The sequence below is a fragment of the Gymnogyps californianus genome, chromosome 1, assembly GCF_018139145.2.
Source record: "Gymnogyps californianus isolate 813 chromosome 1, ASM1813914v2, whole genome shotgun sequence".
NCBI classification, from domain to species: Eukaryota; Metazoa; Chordata; class Aves; order Accipitriformes; family Cathartidae; genus Gymnogyps; species Gymnogyps californianus.
Window position 1 is genome coordinate 70514513 of NC_059471.1, and position 21568 is coordinate 70536080.

The 21568-nt window shown below is 38.7% G+C and overlaps 2 protein-coding genes across 2 annotated transcripts in view; one reads left to right on the forward strand and one right to left on the reverse strand.

Moving 5' to 3' along the window:
* Positions 1-1607: 1607 nt before the first annotated feature.
* MFSD9 (major facilitator superfamily domain containing 9) lies at positions 1608-9610 on the forward strand. The gene is made up of 5 exons (XM_050901233.1): positions 1608-1695; positions 3015-3058; positions 4324-4453; positions 5779-5988; positions 6537-9610. Exons 1-5 carry the CDS (start codon positions 1626-1628, stop codon positions 7325-7327), a joined length of 1245 nt encoding a protein of 414 aa, XP_050757190.1. The 5' UTR covers positions 1608-1625; the 3' UTR covers positions 7328-9610.
* Positions 9611-14335: 4725 nt separating this feature from the next.
* Positions 14336-21568, reverse strand: part of SLC9A2 (solute carrier family 9 member A2) — a 35475-nt gene continuing 28242 nt past the window's right edge. The window contains exons 10-12 of the mRNA XM_050901827.1: positions 20937-21068; positions 18934-19024; positions 14336-16210 (exon numbers count right to left, since the gene is read on the reverse strand). Of these exons, the coding sequence (XP_050757784.1) occupies positions 15840-16210; positions 18934-19024; positions 20937-21068 (594 nt within the window). The 3' untranslated portion in view covers positions 14336-15839. The remainder of the gene's footprint in view (positions 16211-18933; positions 19025-20936; positions 21069-21568) is intronic.

The following is a 21568-nucleotide window of genomic DNA, read 5'->3' on the forward strand; positions in this document are numbered from 1 at the left end:
GATAGAGTTAATTTTCTTCCTAGTAGCTGGTGTAGTGCAGTGTTTTGGATTTAGTAGGAAAATAATGTTGATAACACACTGATGGGTTTAGTTGTTGCTAAATAGCGCTTATCTTAAGCCAAGGACTTTTCAGCTTCTCATGGCCAGCCAGCAAGAAGGCTGGCGGGGCACAAGAAGTTGGGAGCGGACACCGCCAGGACAGCTGACCCAAACTGGCCAAAGGAATATTCCATACCATATGATGTCATGCCTAGTATATAAACTGGGGGGAGTTGGCTGGGAGGGGCGGATGGCTGCTCAGGAACTAACTGGCCATTGGTCACTGAGTGGTGAGCAATTGCATTGTGCATCACTTGTTTTGTATATTCTAATTCTTTTAGTATTATTATTGTCATATTATTATTATTATCATTATTTTTCCTTTCTTTCTGTCCTATTAAACTGTCTTTATCTCAACCCACGCGGTTTACTTTTTTTTTTTTCTCCGATTCTCTCCCCCATCCCACTGGGTGGAGGGAGTGAGCGAGTGGCTGCATGGTGCTTAGTTGCCGGCTGAGGTTAAACCACAACAAGCCCTAAGATTGTGTTATTGAATATGTTCGTAAGTTGTGTGGTCTGTTTGCTCATTCTTACGTATTTAATAATGGTTCTAACCTTGTAAGTCGCAATCTCAACCATCAAAAGATACTTAATGACAGACTGTGAGAATTTACTTAGTGATACACATTGTTACAGTTATTCTGGCTTTGGGCATACAATGAGTGGCTAGTCTAGTTCAGCTCATGCAGTCCTGATAAAAGGTGATCTTGCTCCAACAGATCTCTTCTGTAAGGTTCTGCTCTGATAGAGGACACTGTATGCTGTGCCAGGAGCATACAGTGAAAGAACTACTGGGTCACTGTAGTTAGCTTAACAAAAGATAAAAAGTCAAAAGGAATGAGTCGGAGATCCTTGTACTGTTCAGGATGGGCAGTGTCCTTTGCCCTCCTCTTAGAAAAAGTTTTCCACCTATTCTTTGCTTTTTTCTTTCTTTTTCTTTTTTTCATGTTTTTGTCTTTCCATGACATTTCTTAAGTTATACAGAAAGGCAGTCTGTAGGTAGGTTTAGATCTACCATGGCTTCTTCCCCATTGTGGTTGAGAGTTAAAATACTATAGATTTTCCAAATATACTCTCTTTGCACAAGTAAAAAGTATTTTTAGGTGATTGAAATTACAGACCACTTTACATTTAAAATAATAGTACCAAGTACTTTTTTGTTAAACAGATAAAGTTTATTATCTATTAAAGGAATATTAAATGTTTGAATATGTATCTTCAGAATGATTGTATCTGGAGGGGGAAAGAGAATTGCTGTTTTCATAGTTTTAACTCCTCTGTGAGGCAATCCTTTATCTTTCAGTTTCTGTGTTTTTGTAATTTTGTACATACAGGATGCATTGTAGAGATTACAACATACCACATTGGCCATGAAAAATTTTCTTTTAATCTTGTGTTGATATGGAAATAATTTAAAATTTTTAAAAATATTGACTGCTATTAAGCCAGGTTGCTGCCATCTTTCTAGAAGTGATCAGTTATTAAAACTTTTCCTGCCTTCTTTTCAGGATTTATTTGGTGTGAGCATGGTTGTTCCTTTAATGAACCTTCATATCAAATCTCTAGGAGCAAGTCATACAGTTGCTGGAATAATAGGTGAGTTGCAGTACTTGATTGATTTACCAAAGAATAAGAGAATGTGAACTGGATTATGCCTTACTGCAAATTGGACATTGTAACATAATTCTTCCTTGCTAGTAGCATAATAAAAAGTAAGGCCAATTTCCAAGTAGAAGTGTAAGGCCAGCCATACTGTGTTAGACCCAAAGACCTGTCCAACCTTGCATACTGACAGTAGCCAAAAGCAGGTGCTTGGGAAAGAGCATTCTTGGAAAGAACAAGGAAGTCTTGCAGTAACACTTGTACACATGCTTTTCCAGTGTCCAAGAATTTACAGCTCAGCAACTTTGGGAGCCAGAGGTGTTGCTTTTAGTTTTGTTGTTATTTAGACTTTGCAAACAGTACTGCAGCTGGTTCTCCTGAGCTTTCCAATGCCCATGATTGCTCCCAGTTTGATTAAATTCCTTGCAGCTGCCTTTTGGCAAAATATTTATCATCCTTAAGGAGTGCTTACACGTAAATTCTGAAGGTTTGGGATTTTATCTTAAAAAATGAAGTGGTAAGATGAAGTTCTGTGGTTCTAAAGTTCTTATTTAGAACTTATGGTACTGTTTATGGTTTGTAATGATACAAATATGATATTCTTTATAGCTACGTGTGGTTGACACGGGCTCTGTTATTCAGTTTTTTATTACCTTGCTTTTTTATTTTGGGTGAAATTTAGCACTTTTCATGAAATAATTCTGGTTCTGCTCTGAGTTGTCCGAGTATTATTTTAAGCAGCAATTCATCAAAAATATGTTTTAATTTCAACAGTCTGCTTTGATTTTTAACTTTAAAAGAAACTGGGGTTTAAGGTGTATTCTTATAAATGAAAGAAGCTGGCAGATGTTTCTCTCTGCTTCTTCTCTTCTGCTGCTAAACTCTTAGCCTCCAAAATGAAAGTAGGGTCTGTGGTTTCTTCAGGGCTTCTGTGGTGCCTTGTAATAGGCTGAAGTGCCAAGTGGAAAGTAATTAGTGCCTCCCAGAAATGAAATTCTCTCCTGATTCTGAGAAAGCAATTATAAATGCCAAGGTCTGTTTTGTTTAATACACCATACAAAGCAACATCCTTCTACATTACACAGTTTTATAAGTTTTCAGCATTTGTTTTTCTTTTTTTGTCATTGCTGAAACTGTTTCCTTGGTTATGTGCTAAACTCCACCCTTGGTTTGTCCTGCTCCCTCTTCCTATTTTTCTAGTAAATTATTCCCAGAATTCCTCTCATGTTTCCTCATTTAAAATTTTGTGCAGTTTTCATTTAAAAAAAAAAAAGTTTAATTTTTAACCTTGGTATTTTACTTGTTTGTTTTAGGATCTCTCTATGGTATAATGCAACTATTTTCCAGCACATTTGTGGTGAGTTCTAACACTGGGTTCCTGAGTATGTTGGTATTTCTGTGGATTTTAGGGGGAAAAAGCATGAGGTTAATAATAGTGTTTCTTGACATTGAAAATGTTTATAGTGTTCATATAAGCATTTTTGGTTGGAGGATCCAGTTTTTAGTTTGCATGGAAAATGTTTGTTTCATTTATAGGAAATTGCCAGATTTTTCAGAACTAAACAGAATACAGTCTTTAGACGAAACCTAGAATCCAGATTTGGGCTCAGATACATTACTGAGCACATCGCAGTCACACAGGGTTCTCTTCAGTGTTGGTGCTAGTAAAGCAGTTTCCTTCAATGCAGTAGCCTGTCCAAAAAGCAGTCTCGCGAGTCAGCGCTTCATAAGCCTGTTATCTAGAGTTTGCTTTCCCTATTTAATGAGCAGTGCCTTGTAATTTGCCATATGGCCTAAATTCATGCATTACATCTTTGAGCTTTCTTTGGTTTTGTTTTCTATTAGCTTTTGATTTTTTACATCCTAATCTAAGCAAGAGTGCAAAGACTGAACCTCTTGAATGCATGCTCTACCTACCAATATCTTAGACCCCTATATTTAATATTACCCTGGCACCTCCTAGCTTTTAAGAGAGCAGATTCTGAGCACCTCATGAAAAAACTGTTTCAGGGTTTGTTATGCAGGCCACCTGGGATCATTTGCTTCTATAATCCTGTGGCATTTTCTTTGAACTGCAAGACCATTGCCTACCTTCTTAAAAACGTACTTCCTGTTTGGAATCAAGCTGATTTATAAACATGCTACATGCAAGTTTACTGTTTGCCCTTCTCATAACTACCTCCTACTTGTCTGCGCTCGGATGACAAACTCCTCATAGCGACGGTCATTCCTTTTAGGATGCTCAACAAGTGTCTAGTACATAGCAACCATTGATGCAAACAAATATTTGCGGTTGGTTGTGATAACATTTTCAGAGGCCCCCTACTACTAATATTTCATGGTGTTTATTGCAGGAATTTATTTTTAAAAGAGAGAAATTATTTTTAAAAAAGCTCTATGCATGACATCAAATGGAATCATAGTTGCAGCAGGTGCACTGCCAGCAGGGCAGGACTCTGCTCATGACTTCCAGATTTTGAGCACTTAGGAATGTTGTGTGATAAGCTTATTAAGCTTTCATTGACAGTCCTTTGATCTCTTTTCTCAATTTAATTTAGAGTACTGATTGTTCACTGTACATAGTTAAATGTTATAAAATGTTAATTTCCTGCTTTGTGAAAGGGCTGCTGGAGTGATATAGTAGGAAGACGGTATTCCCTGCTTGCATGTATTCTTCTCAGTGCACTGGGTTACTTCCTTCTTGGAACATCCACCACTGTGTTCCTGTTTGCCATTTCTAGAGTCCCTGTAGGTGAGTAAACACTTGGCATTTTGCAGTTTAAATTCCCTGTAGTCTCAGCTTGAGAATTACTACTAAAGAAATCATGGTATGTGGATGGCTACAAAGCATCATCATCATCCAGCAGCACCAGCTGAACCTTAGTAATGGAAAAATCTCTACAAATCAAACATTCTTGTGATTTTTTTCTGAAAATGATTTGAAATGTATACTCAACAACTGTCATAACTTTTATGCCACCTTGAATGGCTGAATTTTATGAGAACAGGAGTGCAGCAATTCCTTGAAAGAGGCTATTGTAAGGTTAGTCATAACAGGTACACAATATACTAGGTCACTGCTGGAAATCTTGGCCTGCACTTGCAATGGAGAATGGAACGATATGTGCATTATTTTTTTTTTTCTCATGCTGAAAATATACCTCAAAGCAATACTACAAAATTTGGCTGAAAGTTTAGGTCACTGCTTCAACAGAATATTTATGTTGTGCAAAAGCATGTATGTTTGCAGCACCGAAGCTAAGTTTGTGCTAGGGTTCGTATCAGAGTTCTTAAAATAGCTGAACACCTATTGCATGTATTCTGATATAATAAGCTAATTCTGATATAATATAATAATTGGTATTACTATGAACACATCTACTAAAGGGCACTTTTATGGCCCATAGTTTTGATTTAGGAACTGTTAATATTGTTTCTTAATTTAAAGACAATTTGCTAATGAATTATTTGGTTGATATTTGATTACTCAGTAGAGGTAATACTTTTTAATGCTAACAGCACTGTGACTGTGACAGCATTGCCCTGGTCAGAGGGAGGGAACATAAAAGATTGCATTATTAGTATTCCTGCAGTATGCTTACCCTTCTGTGCTATTCTTTTGCCACCTCCCAGTTTCCCATATGAATTTGGTGTGTTACAATCCTGGAAATTTTCATACTCAGCAAAGTTGGTACAGAGCTATGTTCATAAACAGACAAGCCATTCCTACTTTACCATTACCCACCCACAAGTTCCTATTTTAGTGGCTATTTTATTCCTAGTGTACTTCAGCACTCAGCTTAGTTGCTACTTCTTTCAGCAGGGCTGCAGGACCACTCCTTCAACACAGATGCCTGAATAATTTTGATTCCTAAGTCCAAATCCTTGAACAGCCAGGAGGATGGTCATGGCCCAACATGCTGGATGACTCTACAGCATTGAAAAATTTGTGGTTATGGAATCTTAAAAGTATCAGTCATACAGATTTGACCATTGATATTTCAGATAGCTTCTGTCATTTTTTATCTTTTGGACTGAGCAATACATGTTTATTATTTTGTTTATATTATGTTGCAGGTATTTTCAAACACACACTCTCCATCTCTAAAGCTCTGCTTTCTGACTTGGTTTCTGAGAGAGACCGCCCTTTGGTAATGGGACGCTTCAACGCAGCCTCTAGTGTGGGCTTCATTCTGGGGCCTGTTGTTGGTGGCTACCTTACAGAGTTGGAAGATGGCTTTTATCAAACGTCCTTCATCTGTGCCTCTATCTTCCTTCTGAATGCTGGTAAGTTGTATGTCATATTTTGCATCTTGGGTCCCTTCATTCCTCACTTTTGTGTTTTTATGCCATTTGTTATACCTTGAATTCATGGTGTGTTTATCATCTATGGCATACATGTTCTGTATACTGATACTACCCTTTGAATTCGAACCTGTGTGGAAGGGTGGGAATTTTGAAACTGATAACCTCCAGATGTTTCTCCTTTGTATTGTATATATCACTTTTACGTTCAGACACAGGAATGGGAATTTTTCATGTGCCCAAAGATGAAGACTAGAAATCAGAATTTTGGCTTTAGCCTTTAGATTTGTTTATATGTTGCGAATGTGTCTCATCAGTGTTTCCCTTCCTTGCTTTCACCACATTTAGAATTGAACTGACACTGTGAATAACACTAGACTTAATCTTTGTAATTTTTTAAAGTGAAATGATTGTTAAAGTCCTTTTTTGAATTTTGATCTTTACACTAAGTAAACTTACAATCAGACTAATGTCTTCCATGTAAAGTTAATGCAATTGAATTAAATCAACTAATTTCTTGATCTATATAGGTCTTGTCTGGATGTTACCCTGGAGTGAAGAAAACACTGGCAATAGGGAACATCAACAAGGCAACAAAGGAACAGACAGTTTCTCAGCAAAAGCAAATCGTGACCTGCACTTGAAATCAGCAACTAATGGAGCTATGGCAAGCGATAGTCTTTTCTGGTTTCCGTGGATCCAAGTTGCAACGGTGCTGAAGAGGATTAAAGGAATTGCGTGCTCTGATCTGTGGGATATATTTTTAGTGCGGTTGCTGATGTCTGTTGCTATACTACTGTACTATAGTAATTTTAGTCTGGCCTTGGAGGAGAGATTTGGGGTGAAACCGTTGTTCGCTGGATACCTAATGAGCTATAGCAGTGCACTTGGAGTCCTGGCTGGTTGTCTGCTCGGACCAATAACAAGACTCTATCAGCACAACACTTACAGACTTTTGTTGCATTCCAGCACTCTTACCTGCACGTTGATTCTCCTGTATGCGTCAGCGCTGAGCATATGGATGGTCATTTTGTCTTCCACGTTCTTAGCCTTTTCAACTACTATAGGTCGTACTTGTATCCTTGATCTTGAATTAACCATTGGTGGGAATGAGGCCAGCGGTACGCTCCTAGGTGTTGGACAGTCTGTGACATCAGTGGGACGTATAGTTGCCCCGCTCCTTTCTGGAATTGCTCAGGAGTTCAGTCCTTGTGGCCCTCCAAGTCTAGGGGTTGGACTAGCTTTAGTAGCTATTCTGATAATGAACGTGAACAAACAAAAATACTGTAGCCATGGAAATGTTAAGTTAAAAAATCAATAGCTGCACATTTGGATTGCATACAGGTATCTTACAGGAGAGGCAAAGTGAATCAACCTGGGGTGATGCTTACACCTGCCAGACTTGTACAGTAGTAACAGGATCTTTTAAGAGGGCCCGTTATGTTCACATGGAGGCAAGTACATATAAATATTTCTGCTGCAGCGATGTTAACTCTAGACAAATGTTATTCTAACTGGTACCACTAGAATACTCGTGAGAGGGACAGCTGTTGCTGTATTGTACTGGCTGGGATTTTATATGGATTTTTAACCTTTTTGGAGGGGAAAAAAAAATGACATGAAATACACAAATCCTGCTTGTAGCTCACATTTGAAACGGTGTTTAGATTGATAGATTGTTAAAAGACAGAAATTGATTCTTATTATTTAATCAGAGGTGAATTTTTATTATTTAATCAGGAGAATTTGCAATATAGCTCATTAGCCTTAATTTCTTATGCTGTGGTCCGCTGCCATTTGTCTGCTGTGACAGTAGCTTAATTAACAGGCTGTTTGCCTATGTGATTTTGTTAAGCATACTTTGTCTACAAAACTTGCTGCACAGCATGATTAGGCACCTTGGGGTAGCCATCCGACCCCTGCTGATGCCTGGTCTTTCCCAGGTAACAGAATTGGGTATATGCTAACTTCATGTATTAGAAGGCCTAAAATGGACAATTTTAGAATAATATGGGGTCATTCAGACTGAAACTGAGACTGAATGTAAGCTTTATTGAAACTTGAACTGGTGGTTTCTGTTTAGTAATAACTTCTACTGAGCAACTTTGTCATAAATTATTTGTTAATATTTCCAGTGCAGTTTTTCTACCTTCATTTTAAGAATAAATTTGCTTCTTAGTTCTTTTGAATGACTGTTAAAGGTGTGCTGGAGCAACTAGCAGTAGTTCATGGATCTGGATTAATGCATTCTCTCTCATCTCTGGAGGCATAAGTGACATTTCACCAACCAGAAAAACTGTTTATTTGTTGGTATTTTAGTCTTCATTTGTCTGCACTGCTTAACTAATGAGAGGTTACTCTCAGAGCTATACTGAGAGTTGTAGCACTCTCCTGTGCTATTTACTGTTCAAGCTCATATTACTTGCCAGTCACCACTGTTTGTGTTTCATTTGAAACAAACGAAAAATGTATTTTGCACTGATAACATTCCATATGCTTTTCCTAGTATTACTTGATGAAAGTACAAAGTCAACTATGTATAATTGTTGGGTTTGGGTTTTTTTTTTTTATTAAAAACAATTTCATTATCTCCTTCAACACATCCATGCAAATAGTGTTGCTGCTTCAGGAGAGTCGTAGATGGTGTTTTGCATTTTTAATTTTTTTTTCTTTACCTTTTCTTGTGCCTGCTATCATTTAAACCCTTGTTGAAACCTCAGTGATTCCAGTGGCAGCACCATGGGAATTGTACAGAATTCTGAGTTGATTTTATATATTGACATAATGAGTGTGTGTCTTATTACTGCTATGATTTCAGTACATATCCTCAGAGTTCCTTATTATAATAATCTGTGTTTCATTTCTCCCTAGGAACTTGAGGCATTTTCAACTGTCTTATCTCCTCTTGTCTTGCTTGGTAGATGTCCCAAAACATTCTCGCCCTAAATTTCCTATTTTCTTTCCATCTTTTAAAAATTATTTTTATTTTTTTCTTACCTAAAACCACCCTTCTGTAAGTCAGGGAGTTCTGTTTTGCAACTATAGCAAGGGGTGAAGGAAAAGGGTAGGTAAAAACCCTCAAAAATTAATATATATGAAAGATTTAGTAGTTTTTACTATACTTGTTGGTTATATGAGGTAACAGATGACATTTATCCTTCTAAGTTGCTGCACTGATTAAAGCTGAATTCTGTAAACACCATAAAATTCAGTTTATACTAACATATACAGCTGCCTGAATATTGCTTTTCTGCTTATAAAAACTTCAAAACTTCACTGTTTTTGTTACACATAAGTGAAAAATGTGCTTTCCACAATGAGCAAATATTTTTATTTTGAAAAATAGCTCTCCATATACACTAAATGAAAATGAAATTAAATAATGGAATTGAGGAATCTGTGGATGGCTGTGGTCTCAGGGACATGTTGCAACTGATGTTACAGAAGTAAAGTTTTTTACTTGTAGGCCTAAATAATTTCTGAAGTGCTGCAGAAACATTTCTTCTTTGTAAAGCCTCAGTTACGGAAAAGTTGCCCTAATTTTTATATATATTTTTTTTTTTTTTAAGGAATAGAAATAAAATGAAGTGACATTCCACGTCTATCATTTTGTCGCTGTGTTTTTTCCCCTCTTCCTCTGCTGAAACTATAGCACAAAATAGAGGTGTTCAAGTCAATATAAAGTGCAGATGTTTTGGGGGTTTTTTTCTTCAAGCTGTTCCTTAAAATGATCATTTGAATCTGCCTACTTTTCACATAAAAGGCACAGGAGCCAAGGATTCAACAAAGAAGTGGCTTGACAGTGAATGAAAAAGAAGAAATAAAAGAAAACAGAGAACTTACCAGTTTTGAGATGGAGTGCTTAAAGCTACTGTTCCTAGTGCCTGGAGACCACGTTTGGATCCCCGGTGTTGTCTCTTAGTTGCCATAACCATGCAAGTTCAGAGAGTGATGAGTAAATGACATCCCTGGAGATGAGGAGATGTGACTCCCCCTTTTAAGTTGAGGGAGGAGCAGTTGCAGCTATTTTTGGCTTCAGTCTAGTGGGCTTTACTGAATTACTCAGCCGTTTTTTTTAATCCAATTGTGGTATCTGAAGACTGTAACAAAAGAGAGATCTGAATATGGACTAAAGAAAAGTTTCTACCTACAAATCAGTGCAAATTAAGATTTTTCTCTTGCTTGCTGTTACTTTAGTTTTGGGTTGGTTTTCTTGGGCTTGTAGGCAGGCTTGGAGGGGTTGTTCTGCTTTTTACCTTTTGAAATTTTCACTTTTTTAACAGTGACTACTTTTCTGACCTTTATGATCAGCTGACGTTGAAGAGGCTGTATATACAATATAGTAATTTGTTTCTGTAAAATAGCTGGTAGCATATGATATGTACTGACTTTGTTGCTTTTAAATGATGAAGCAAACGTAAGATTTATTCCATGTTGGTGTATGTGGCATACATTTGAAGAGACCCTTTATAAACATACCAGTTCTGCAGATTTCCACTTCTTGTCCTGTTTTCTCTGAATTTACTCACTGCAGCGCCATCAGAGAGGTCAGTACCGTTCTCATTTTCTGAGGTTGATTATTGAGCAGATAATGCGGCAACAAAACAGGACAAGCTTGCTCGTTACTTCAAACACTCTGTAATACCATCGCATTCTAGCTGATGGGAACCTCTGTGGGTATGTTCAGGTGCTGCCAGCCCCCATTTGGTTATGGGCGCTCTGAAATACCCCTGGGTAAGTGATGCTTTATAGCTTGGCTCTTTGGGATTTGAAAACCCATGACTCAACTGTGCTGTTATTGCTATAATTTTGAAGACTCATTTCACAAAGAGCTGATCATCAATCTTGTAAGGGATTATATTGGAGCCTGAACTTTGAGAATCAAATGATTGTGAGTGGAGCTCAGATTTCTTTCTCATCAAAATGAAAGAGTTTGTAGAGCTTGTTTTAAAGGGAAGTCTTGAAAAACTTCTGTGTTAACTTACAAGGAGAAATGAAGCCAAATTTCTAGTTATTTTAAATCCTAAATTAGCATCAAAGAACTATTTTTGAGATGTGCTACATGATAGGAACTGCTCTTCCGTTCTGTCAAATTTGTAATAAATAGGAGGTCTTAGATATGAAAAATACATCAAGTAAACTGGGGTATTTACCATGCCTTTTCCTTTTTGTGGCAAAAAATTACTTTTTGAAACAAAACCTGGGGCAATTAGGGTGCTGTTGTAACTCACAAATCACAAATTTAAACCTGAGCATATTTCAGATCACGAACCAGTGACACTCACCAGAGCAGCCAGTGTAACTATTGCTTTACCTTCTGCAACCTTAGTCCCTCATATTCTGTCAAATCTCACAGGATAAAAAGGCTTCCGAAGCACGTTAATGCTGTGCGGGAACGGCATCAGTGTTTGCTGACTTGGGAGAGGAATGATGCTAACCCAATCTCCCATCGTGTTGTCCTATTAGAAGATCTGTCTACCACCTGCAAGAAGAATTCTTCTGATGGATAACATTTGCAAGTAGCTCAGTACAGTCTTGAAGAGGGACAATTTTCAGCCCCAACTTTGATTAACTCCCAAATGCTAAGGTTCCTTCAACTGTTCAGAGGAGAATTAAGCGGCCATGCATTTTTTTTATTTTTTAAGTAGCTCCCCATTTAGTTGGCCATCTAATAAATAGGCCAAGAGGGAGATGAAACTCTTTGACTTGAAAGTTGTAAGACAGCTTCCTCGTGGTCGTTCACACAACTGACAGTGGCAAACACAGCTGCAGGTTTAGAAAGTGCAAGTTATATCATGATCTGCTAAAATGAGGGATAAAAAAAAGACTGTTAGTCCTCCTCTCTCTTCCAGATTTAAATAACACCTGAATCAGGTAGTCTGTGACTTTCTCTACTGTGTCCTAAAGAAGTTCCTCCTTCTCATGCTTGGACTTGATACCCCCTCCATCATGTCCTCTGGCCTGAGCCTCCAATCTACTGTTGGCCTGGCTGGGGCTGCTTATTGCAGATGCCACATTTTAAGCATATTCACAAGCATATTTTTATAGGATCAGAGCTCTTGTAGTACAAAAAGCATTCCTCCAGCCAATTTCAACATCCTTCATCTTTTCTTCAGGAGCTGGGGGATGTTGGCAGAACTTCGACAATTTTGGAAATGGTGACCAGCTGAAGCATTTCTTGCAGTGTCAGCCTGAAAATGTTGCTGGTGTCTGGAATTGGTGGACTTGGCATCTCTTGAAAAAGGTGGTGCAGGGTGCAGTGTGCTCCCAGAGACCCCAAGATACTCGTCATAACAGCATGCATGCTATTTTGGCCAAATTTTTAACTTTGTTTCTCCATGTGATTGTGGCTTCAGTGGAGAAAGATATTCTCAAGTTTCTAAATTGTTATGCAGCATGGTTTTCTTTTGTTGAACACCTGTGGTTTCAGTGGAGCTTGCATTATACTTTAGTACCAAGTAGGACAGCCCTTAAAATTTTGCCTCTTATGACAAATTATTCTCGTTTTCTCTTTCAAATATCTGCTTAAAACAGGTAACTGGATGTCTATCTACTCTCTAGCCCTTGCTATACCTACTTTCTTATCCTATTTACTTTCAATTTATAGGCCTCTCAGCAGCTGAAGGGGGAAAGAAATTCTCAGAAAACCCTAATTCAGAGTGTAACAACATATATATTTTCCTACTGTCCCTAAAACTGGACAACTGGGCATTGTGCTTCCTCACCAAGGCAGTGAAGTATCAGTATTACAGAGTGTACTGGGGAGTCCATCTGGAAACAAAAAATTTGTATGTGGATTTGGCAAGTTTCCCAGTCTGCTAAAGACGTGGTTTCCTGAAAAAGTGAAAAACATGTCCCCAGTCAATACATGACTTTCCCCATCAGATGGTGCTCGAGGACAGATTTATTGGGCATTTCATTCTCCAGCAGACCAACTCTCTTTGATAAAACATGAAGAAAAAGTCTCCTCTGCAAGCTAAAGTTAGATGGGCCTTTTAGAAAGATCAGAAAGTGCTACCGAATTTGTTTTTCCTTTGCAGGAAAAGAAAAAAAAGATAGGAAAAGGCAAACCTCTGACCTAAACCAGAGCAAGAGTTGAATGAGAAGGGCTACCTGGGACATAGCCTGTGTCACCTGCTGCTGTCATTGCTACTGGAAAGGAGAACACCCAGGAAAGCAGTTCCCAGAGGTGATGAGGGTCTGACCCAGCAGCAGTGGAAAAGAGCCCGAAAAGAGTGGGAGGAGCAGGAGTGAGGAAGGGAGAGAGCACTTGCAAGGAGACAGAGTCCCAGGAGATTTGTGATTCTGCTTCACAGTGTAACCATGCTGGAGATCTGCCTTGATGCTTGTATTCTGTGGATCTCGAGTGCTTTGGAAAGGTAACAACGTGCTAGAATGTTTTGAAGCACCAAGAGCTTAAGACCGTATTTCATAAAAACGACCTCCAATTTGATGTGCTTGTACTATGGGGCATCCACTTTAAGTAACCAATGATCTGAGCATGCACTGTACTAATGGACAACCAGCAAAGCAGTAAGGTTCCTGAAACCTGCATTCACCATTTAAAATTGTGCCATAAAAAATTACAACCATTTGAAAAAAAGGCAGCTTTCCCCAGATACAAGCCAATTGCTTGGTCATTACCAGCACATGAATGAGAAAGCTCCACAGGGAGTAAACTAAATGTTGATGTGCAACATTTCACATTTATTTATTTGGTCAGATTTCAGATGGGCCTGATATAAAACACCTAATCTAAACAGTCTGATCTGCAAGGAGAATGTGGTTTCAAACTGAAATCCAAACTCAAGGCTTCTTTCTTATTCAAACATGATCCCGATAATGCAGTGACAGAGCACTCACTGACAATTTTACTGATGAAACATATGTTCCTGTTGAAAGACAAATTCAAATTTGTTTTTAAAGCTTGCTGGCTTTGGTTGAACCCAGTTTTATTTCCAAACAGGAGATGATCAATAAAGAATAGCTAAGTATTGCCTTCCACAAAAATAATTTGTTGAGAATAGCCATGAACATTTGACTGAGATTTCTAGGGTTCACATAACCATCCTGCTGCAGCTTAGACTTTGCATTTGACACACAGCAGAAACTTCCATAGCTGGAACAGAGGAAAAAGACTAAAAGACCTGTGCGAATAAAAGAGTTTAGGAAGGTTTGACATTTCAAATACATACGTGAAATAAATATTTTGGAAAAGCTCTTAGAAGAAGGGAAGTCTTAAATCCCCATTTATAAAACTAATTTACCAAGCCCACCCGCGAACCTTTGAAAGAAATCTACCCTGTGATTTTAAAAGGAAATTGTGATTTTTAATAGTTCTTTCAAAACAAGCTTAAATAAAAAAAAATGAATCCTATTGCCCACAGACTTAGAAATGTGCTAATGAAAAAGAAAAGTTATAATTTCACAGTGTACATTCTTCAACGAAAGTTATCAATCTTGTAACAAGTAGAATGAAAATGATTTCTACATTTTGCTGAAATGTGTATCTGTGCTAAAGCAAGCTCAAAACTTAAGACAGATTAAGTGGGACAGAAAGTGCAAATTCCTGAGAGCTACAGTTAAGTATCATTTATTTTAAAACACCCTCCCTTCCCATATGCACTCAAATGGCAGCCATTTACACTAGGATGAAGAAGTCCGTGTTTCTTATGGGTGTTATTAAGGTGCACAGTGACTTCAACTGACTCCAGGGCCCCGCTGTGCTATTTTTCTGGACAAACAAATTAGACGGAACATTTTTGTTCCTTGGAGTGCATAGCTCAGACAAAGAAAAGATTATCTTTCCCCTTTTACAGATGAGGAAACAAAAAGTAAAACAAGTTGACCAGGGTCACAAGCATGAGTGAATGAGCTTTCTTGAGTCTCAGTGGTCCCTGCCTCAAATAGGAGACTGCTCGCTTTGTGTACGTGCAGTGCTCTGCAACTATTCTACTGCTGTGTTTGTACTGCAACCAAGAAACTAAGGTGCAAAAAGCAATTTTGAATAAGAACATTATTTATCCGCTTGAAGTTTTCTCTTTTTAGGGCTTCTGGTGTCCTGCTAGGTGCTCTCAGCTCTTGTTGACGTTAGTGAAAGTCAAGGTAATTCAGATTTCCTTTGGTGATCCTCAGTACCTATCAAAGGTAACATATTGCCAAAAATTCAGAAAGTAAAAATTCAAGCTATTCAGGTCTTGTCTCTGTTGCAACTCCTTTCTATAAACCGTATTTGCAATTCTGCTCCTACAGCTTGTTCCTTCTCTTCTTCCTCTTTTTCTGCATCACAGCTCTTCAAACAAACGGGGCTTCAGGAATATATTTATTCTTCTTACAAAGTCTATATGATAGGTGCATTGTGCAATTTTCAGTGTTACTCATATTAAAGCTCTGGTTAAAACAAGTATTATTTGATTATAAATAAAATCTGAAATGATACAAAATTTTTTTAAGAACCCCTTCATCACTGGACTTTCAACAATGATTTTCAATGGATAACTGGGTATTGAACCTGCATGACTTCATTCCACAAAAGATGATGTGATAAGGCACATTTCCATCCTATCTTAATAGTGGAAATAATGTAACTAAAGCATTGCCGTAAGTTATTTATAAAAGAGATTAATTTTTTTTTTTATGTCTTCAGCTTTGCAATTGCTCCAGTATTCCTTTCACTTAGTTAATGGCATTGACTTTACCCAAATGGAAGTGGTTAAATCCACACTGAGGCTTGGTTTGTTTTTTTTAATGGATCCCACAGTCTGATCAGATAGTTTAGAATCCTAATTCGATACGTCCATGGTTTATTACCAATCGTTCTCTTTTTGCTATGTTCAGTACGGCTGGTTCTCAGGCTTATTTCTCTGCCTTTCCCCTTGCGATGCCTGCCTAACTAACCGTGGTGGTGGCACAGGTCTTGCTGACCCATGGTCTGCAGTCAAATCTTCCCTGCTCAAAGTGCCAAATCTTGGTCTCGTCAGCAGTGGCTGCCTGAACCCAATGGATGGCTGAGGCAAGGTGCTTGGCTCCTGCTGCTCTCCTCGTCCATCCTGGTTCCCATCAACTTCGTTCTTCCACTCCATCCTAAACTCAGGCGGCGGCCTCTGCTGTCTCAGTCTCTGGTCTCTCAAGATTTTCCCTGCTCTGGGTCTTAGATTGAGCACTGTGGTAGCGGCATCCATCTCAGAGTCACTGCTGTCACCCACTGTTAATTGAAAACAAAATTAAAATTTTAGGTGCAGAATATTACTGTTTCAGGAATATTTGAATAACAGCACACTGAGCACTAGCAACCATAGAAGAAAGTTTCCCCGTGTTTCCTAAATTCGGTGCTTTCTGATTAGACCCACTAATAGACACTTAACTCTGCCAGGACAGGAGATAGATTTGACTTACAAACATCCCTCCCCTCAAAACTGTGATTTTTAGAAAGCACTCACTCTGCTGCTCCTTAATCGCCAAGTGCCCCCCTGTTTGAGTTGACGTTTCCCCAGTTCTGGCTCTGGACATGGAAAAACCTGTCTCTCTCTGAACTACTTGGGGTCTAGTCCCCGCTTACATCCACGCAGGATACAAAAATGACATTTCTCACCCTCACATCCCATGAAATCTAATCTGAGAGGCATTTCCAGAGCACGACATGTACTCTTCAGGGGCTCTAGAAACTTGACTTTGGAAAAGGAGTGTCGATACTGCACCGAACAAAGGCTCTCCCAAGGTCAATGTACAGATGGGAGGAAACATCCCGTCCTTAATATGCCTGAATGTAAGACATCAAAGAAAATCCACAGGGCAAATCTCACAGGTTGCAAGTGCTGCCGACTCCTTCACCCCCTCACAGCAGACTACAAAATGGTCAAGGGAAAGCTGGCATAATCATTCAGAGAATGCTCTTAAATGATCGCTTCAGGTAAACCAAGCTGGAAACTTGCTGGATGTGTACATGTGCATATATTTTCCCCAGCAGACTTCTTTTAAATTGATTAACGTCTTCATCAAAACTTGCACGCTTCAGTCATTTGATAATCATTTTAACAATCATTTATGAATGCCTCAGATTTGTTCTTTGACTTAAGTCAGATATGAAGTTTTAAATATATCAAAGCAAAGAATTGTGTATTGTGCAACTGTCATAAGAACAACTTCCATTAGTAGCCTACATGTTATTTCTTTTAAAAAGGTGAGGAAGGAGTCAACAAAATATATCACCACATAATTGTCCATTCACCCAGATAATTATATATCAAGGAAAGTCTTCATCAGACTGTGTTTGCAGGCTTCTTCCCCTTAAATATGTCAAATGATATATTTTTTGACAATTGAATAATCTGGAGGCACATTTCCTCTTTAATTCTAGGTGACAGTAGGTGACCTCTGCAGACATAACTACAGAATAAAAGGCACCCTACATTCAGAAGAGCAAAGATGTAATTATTAACAGACAAAAACATGGTCTATTGCTAAATTAATTTGGAAGAGTGGGAAACTAATTGCGGTGGGGATCAGGACATTTTAGTGACTGTGCAGAGATTTAACCTTCCCAGCAAGAGATGTTGATGGTTGCTTGTCATGAAAGGAAATGCTCCTGAGCATAGTATAAGCATGGTAATGCAACCGGTAATAACCAAAGTAATATACAGAATTGGGCAAAGTTTTCACATCAAATGGTTGTATTCCTCCAGATTTTTTCTTTTTTTGTTAGAATTCAAGAACTCCAATATAAAACATCTGTGAGTTTAGGCAGAAAAAAAAAAATTGACATTTTGGTTGTAAACCACAGCATTTTGAGAAGTTCTTCATGAGAACTATAAACCAGACCTCATGTCCTCATTCTCCTCTCTGGTTTGGTTCTCAGAGCAGCGTCCTCTACCCTGACGCCAGTGAGAAAGAAACCAAATAGGCTCATAAGGCAAGAGGGAGATCTGGACATTATGGAATAAAGACAAGGAGATTGAGCCATGGCAGTGTTTCTGGTGCAGAAGTGTTTCAGGCTGCTGCTTGCTCACATGAGGAGATGTGCTGGGAGGACTACGCCACTACAGCATTTGAACTGAGAAAGCCCCACAAGACTCTGCTTGACGGGGTGTTGTGGTTTAACCCCAGCCAGCAGCTAAGCACCACGCAGCCGCTCTCTCACTCCCCCCTGCTCCCAGTGGGATGGGGAGGAGAATCAGCAAAGAAGGTAGAACTCGTGGGTTGAGATAAAAACAGCTTAACAACTAAAGTAAAATATAATGCTAAGAATAATAATAATGAAATATAATAATAACTGTAATGAAAAGGAATAAAACAAAAAAAAAGAAGAGGGAAAAAAAAAGAAAAAAAACAGTGATGCACAATGCAATTGCTCACCACCCGCTGACCGATGCCTGAGCAGCAATCTGCCCCTCCCGGCCAATTCCCCCCCATTTATATACTGGGCATGACGTTCCATGGTATGGAATACCCCTTTGGCTAGTTCAGGTCAGCTGCCCCGGCTGTGCTCCCTCCCAGCTTCTTGCACACCTGCTTGCTGGCAGAGCATGGGAAACTGAAAAGTCCTTAACTTAGGATGAGCGCTACTTAGCAACAACTAGAACATCAGCGTGTTATCAACACTATTGTCAAACTAAATCCAAAACACAGCACTGTACCAGCTACTAAGAGAATTAACCCTATCCCACCTGAAACCAGGACATGGGGTACACTCATATACCTGCGTTAGGACCCATTGCTTCTAATGCTCTAAGACTCCTGCTAAATATCCAACACCTAGGAATATGCTATGGAGGTATTAACTGTAGAATGAAAGCATGTGCACATAAAACATTTAATATTTATTTGAAAATTAATATGCTGTTTTCTCTACATCATCCTTGGAAAAACTTTCCTTCTACATAGGCAAAATGACTGCAGCACAGTAAGAGACAGCAGAAAATTTTTCATTACCTCTGGAAGATGTTTTATTTCTCACTCGTAGTTTCTCTGGGAGTTTAGTGTTTTTAGGAAGTGAAAGGAATCTTTTTGTATTTGCAGCAGCCTGCATGCAAAGAAATACAAGAAAAGTTAAGTTACTGCAGACTGAAGTACCTGCATAATGTATGTTAAGAGACATGACTGAGGCTTGAACGGGTTTATGTAGCTAAAGGGCTGGAGAGTAGTTTGGGATTAGCTAATATGTGATCTTTTACTACACACTCAAGTTAACGCTGATTGCTGGTTGAGGTCTGTGCTAACTAAGGTAAAGACTGAGTAACCTCAAGCAGCTTAATCAAAGGAAAGTCTAGTGATATGCCCTCTGAGATCAAAGTTAATAAATGTATGCTCTCTAACCTCAACCTTAGCTGTACAGGTTTTCCTAAGGAAGGCAAATGCTGCAAGCATGGCATCACTTCATGCCACTCCAGTTTGAAACTCTATTAGTCAGCTACAAAAATTAGGTTGAGACTGAAGCTCAGGCACAAGAACTAATCTGTATTCTGATCCTGCAAGTGCTTTATACATATAAATGACTTTATACAGTTGACTAGTCACACTGAAGTTGATGGGGAAGTTAGGCACCAACGTGATCATTTACCAACCAGTTCAGGGCATAAAATCCTTGTTTTCCCAAGACTAAGCTCGAAAGGCCCTGGGAGCAGAACACACCTCATACTTCCTGGAACATGAGAGGTACTTTCCAGGACAAGTTGGGTTTTTTTTAAATTCAAAAGTTTCTCAAGGGCATCCTTTCTTACATTTGTTACAAAGATTTTTTAAAACCTTTACAGTCTACCAGCTCCCCTCTGCTTGTACCGTTCATTGTTGCACACTCAAAGGGAACCTGAAAGGAAATTTATTTTCCATGAGAGATTTTTCCTCTTTGGATATTGTTGTGCTGCTCAGGACCACTATGCTTCCCTCTGTGGTGGATTTATCCAAGGATAATTATTTTTAAAATTACAGGCCATACATTTTAAAAAGCTGTCAGACACCCTGTTTCTCTCCCTGCCCCAAAAATGTCTCAGTCCTGCTGAATCTCTTCATTATTCCACCTAGTAAATCATTTATTTGTATGACAAAGACAACATACATAACTGTGGTTGAGAGGGAAAAAATCATTCAGGAACAGACTTATTGTCACAATTAACACCGCAGTAGCGCTGGTAATGATCACAAATGAGATACAGCACTTATCGGAGACATCATTCCAGCCTCAGTTGCCAAAGGACAACTGTATCAATGAATACAACAGTCACTAAGTATTCCTGTAACATGAAAATACATATTCATAGGATGGTTAATTTCCCTGATACCTAAAATGGGAAGATGATTTGGGGGATCAACTTCCCTGCTGAATCAGTGTGCTCTATTCAAATATGGTCTGAAGTTTACAGTGAAGGTATTGCAGGATTGCCTCAGAGAGCGAAATATTATCATGCCACAGCATTTCTTGTAGGCAGAGGAGGTTTTCCTATTCTGTGTCAAAACCCGAAGTCCTGACTACATTTTATGAATAATAAAGAGCCCACAACATTTTTTAAATGAAGAGCTCACTCTGACTGACTCGATTAAAAGTTCTCTTTCCCATAGTTTGGAGCATACTGTAAGTAGTTTGTCTGTCTCAAAGTCATTTTCGACCTCGATCATCCACATTTCATCAAAATACTGATAGAGAATACTGACCATCCCTTAGAAGTACACTGTGTCCAGAGCCTGTTCAGCTCCTCTGAGATAAAATTATGGCAGCAGATCCTACTCCCATATCACGTTCTACAAGACTGAAGCTTTGCTGAAGGGGTCAACACAAATTAAGGGGCCCATGTGTGCAACTCAAGGTGTAAGTGTGACACTATACGTGCAGCTGTCTTCCAAATTCAGGATTTATTTTTTCTGCATTTCAGAAGATTTTTTTCTGCATGACATTTAGCTACAAAGAACTGCTTTCTATAAAACAACCAAAATGCAAGGACCGGTTTTTCTCTTGACAGGCTGTTCGTTTTCCTCAGGCTCTCCCTAAGGCTGTGCCGGCGACGGATCAGAATTTCTTTGGCCTGCTTTTCGTTTGCATCTGCAGCCAGGCTATGTCGGTTATATGACATTGTCTGAAATACAAAAACAGTGGTCACATTCTGAAAAGCATAACATCAAATGTGTTGAACTATATGCACAGTGCAAAACAGGCTTTTTGCTTTAATGTTTTAATAAGCATCATAAATCCTTGCGAACAAACTCATATTGCAGATGATTAAGAACAAGAACAGTAATTATGCCAGCATTTTTTTAGTCATCTGCTTCACAAGCACCTATTTTGTTTGGTTTTTTTTTTAACCTGCTGATATTTATAATGAAAGAGAAATTGGAAAAAGCTGGCTTAATACAGTGTTTACCCCCACATTGTACTAGTTCAGTCAATATGTCAACAGAGGACGCACATTTGAAAGCGGCAAGATGAGTCACCTAGGGGGAAGTCAATTTTACCTCCAGCAAGCTGAAGCTTGCCCACTTTTGAATGTTTTCCAAGGGCTCAGCCATTCAAACTACTTAGCCACAGGAGGGTAAATGTGAAATGTCCTTTTGCTTTTATTTCACTGTTTTTCCAGCT

What these genes read in the sequence shown, in the direction of transcription:
- MFSD9 (XM_050901233.1), top strand. Translation starts at nt 1,626, where the DNA reads ATGGTTGTTCCTTTAATGAACCTTCATATCAAATCTCTAGGAGCAAGT. An exon ending in TACAGTTGCTGGAATAATAG is followed by an intron (nt 1,696 to 3,014) that starts GTGAGTTGCAGT and finishes TGTTTGTTTTAG; the next exon opens with GATCTCTCTATGGTATAATG. An exon ending in TATCTTCCTTCTGAATGCTG is followed by an intron (nt 5,989 to 6,536) that starts GTAAGTTGTATG and finishes TGATCTATATAG; the next exon opens with GTCTTGTCTGGATGTTACCC.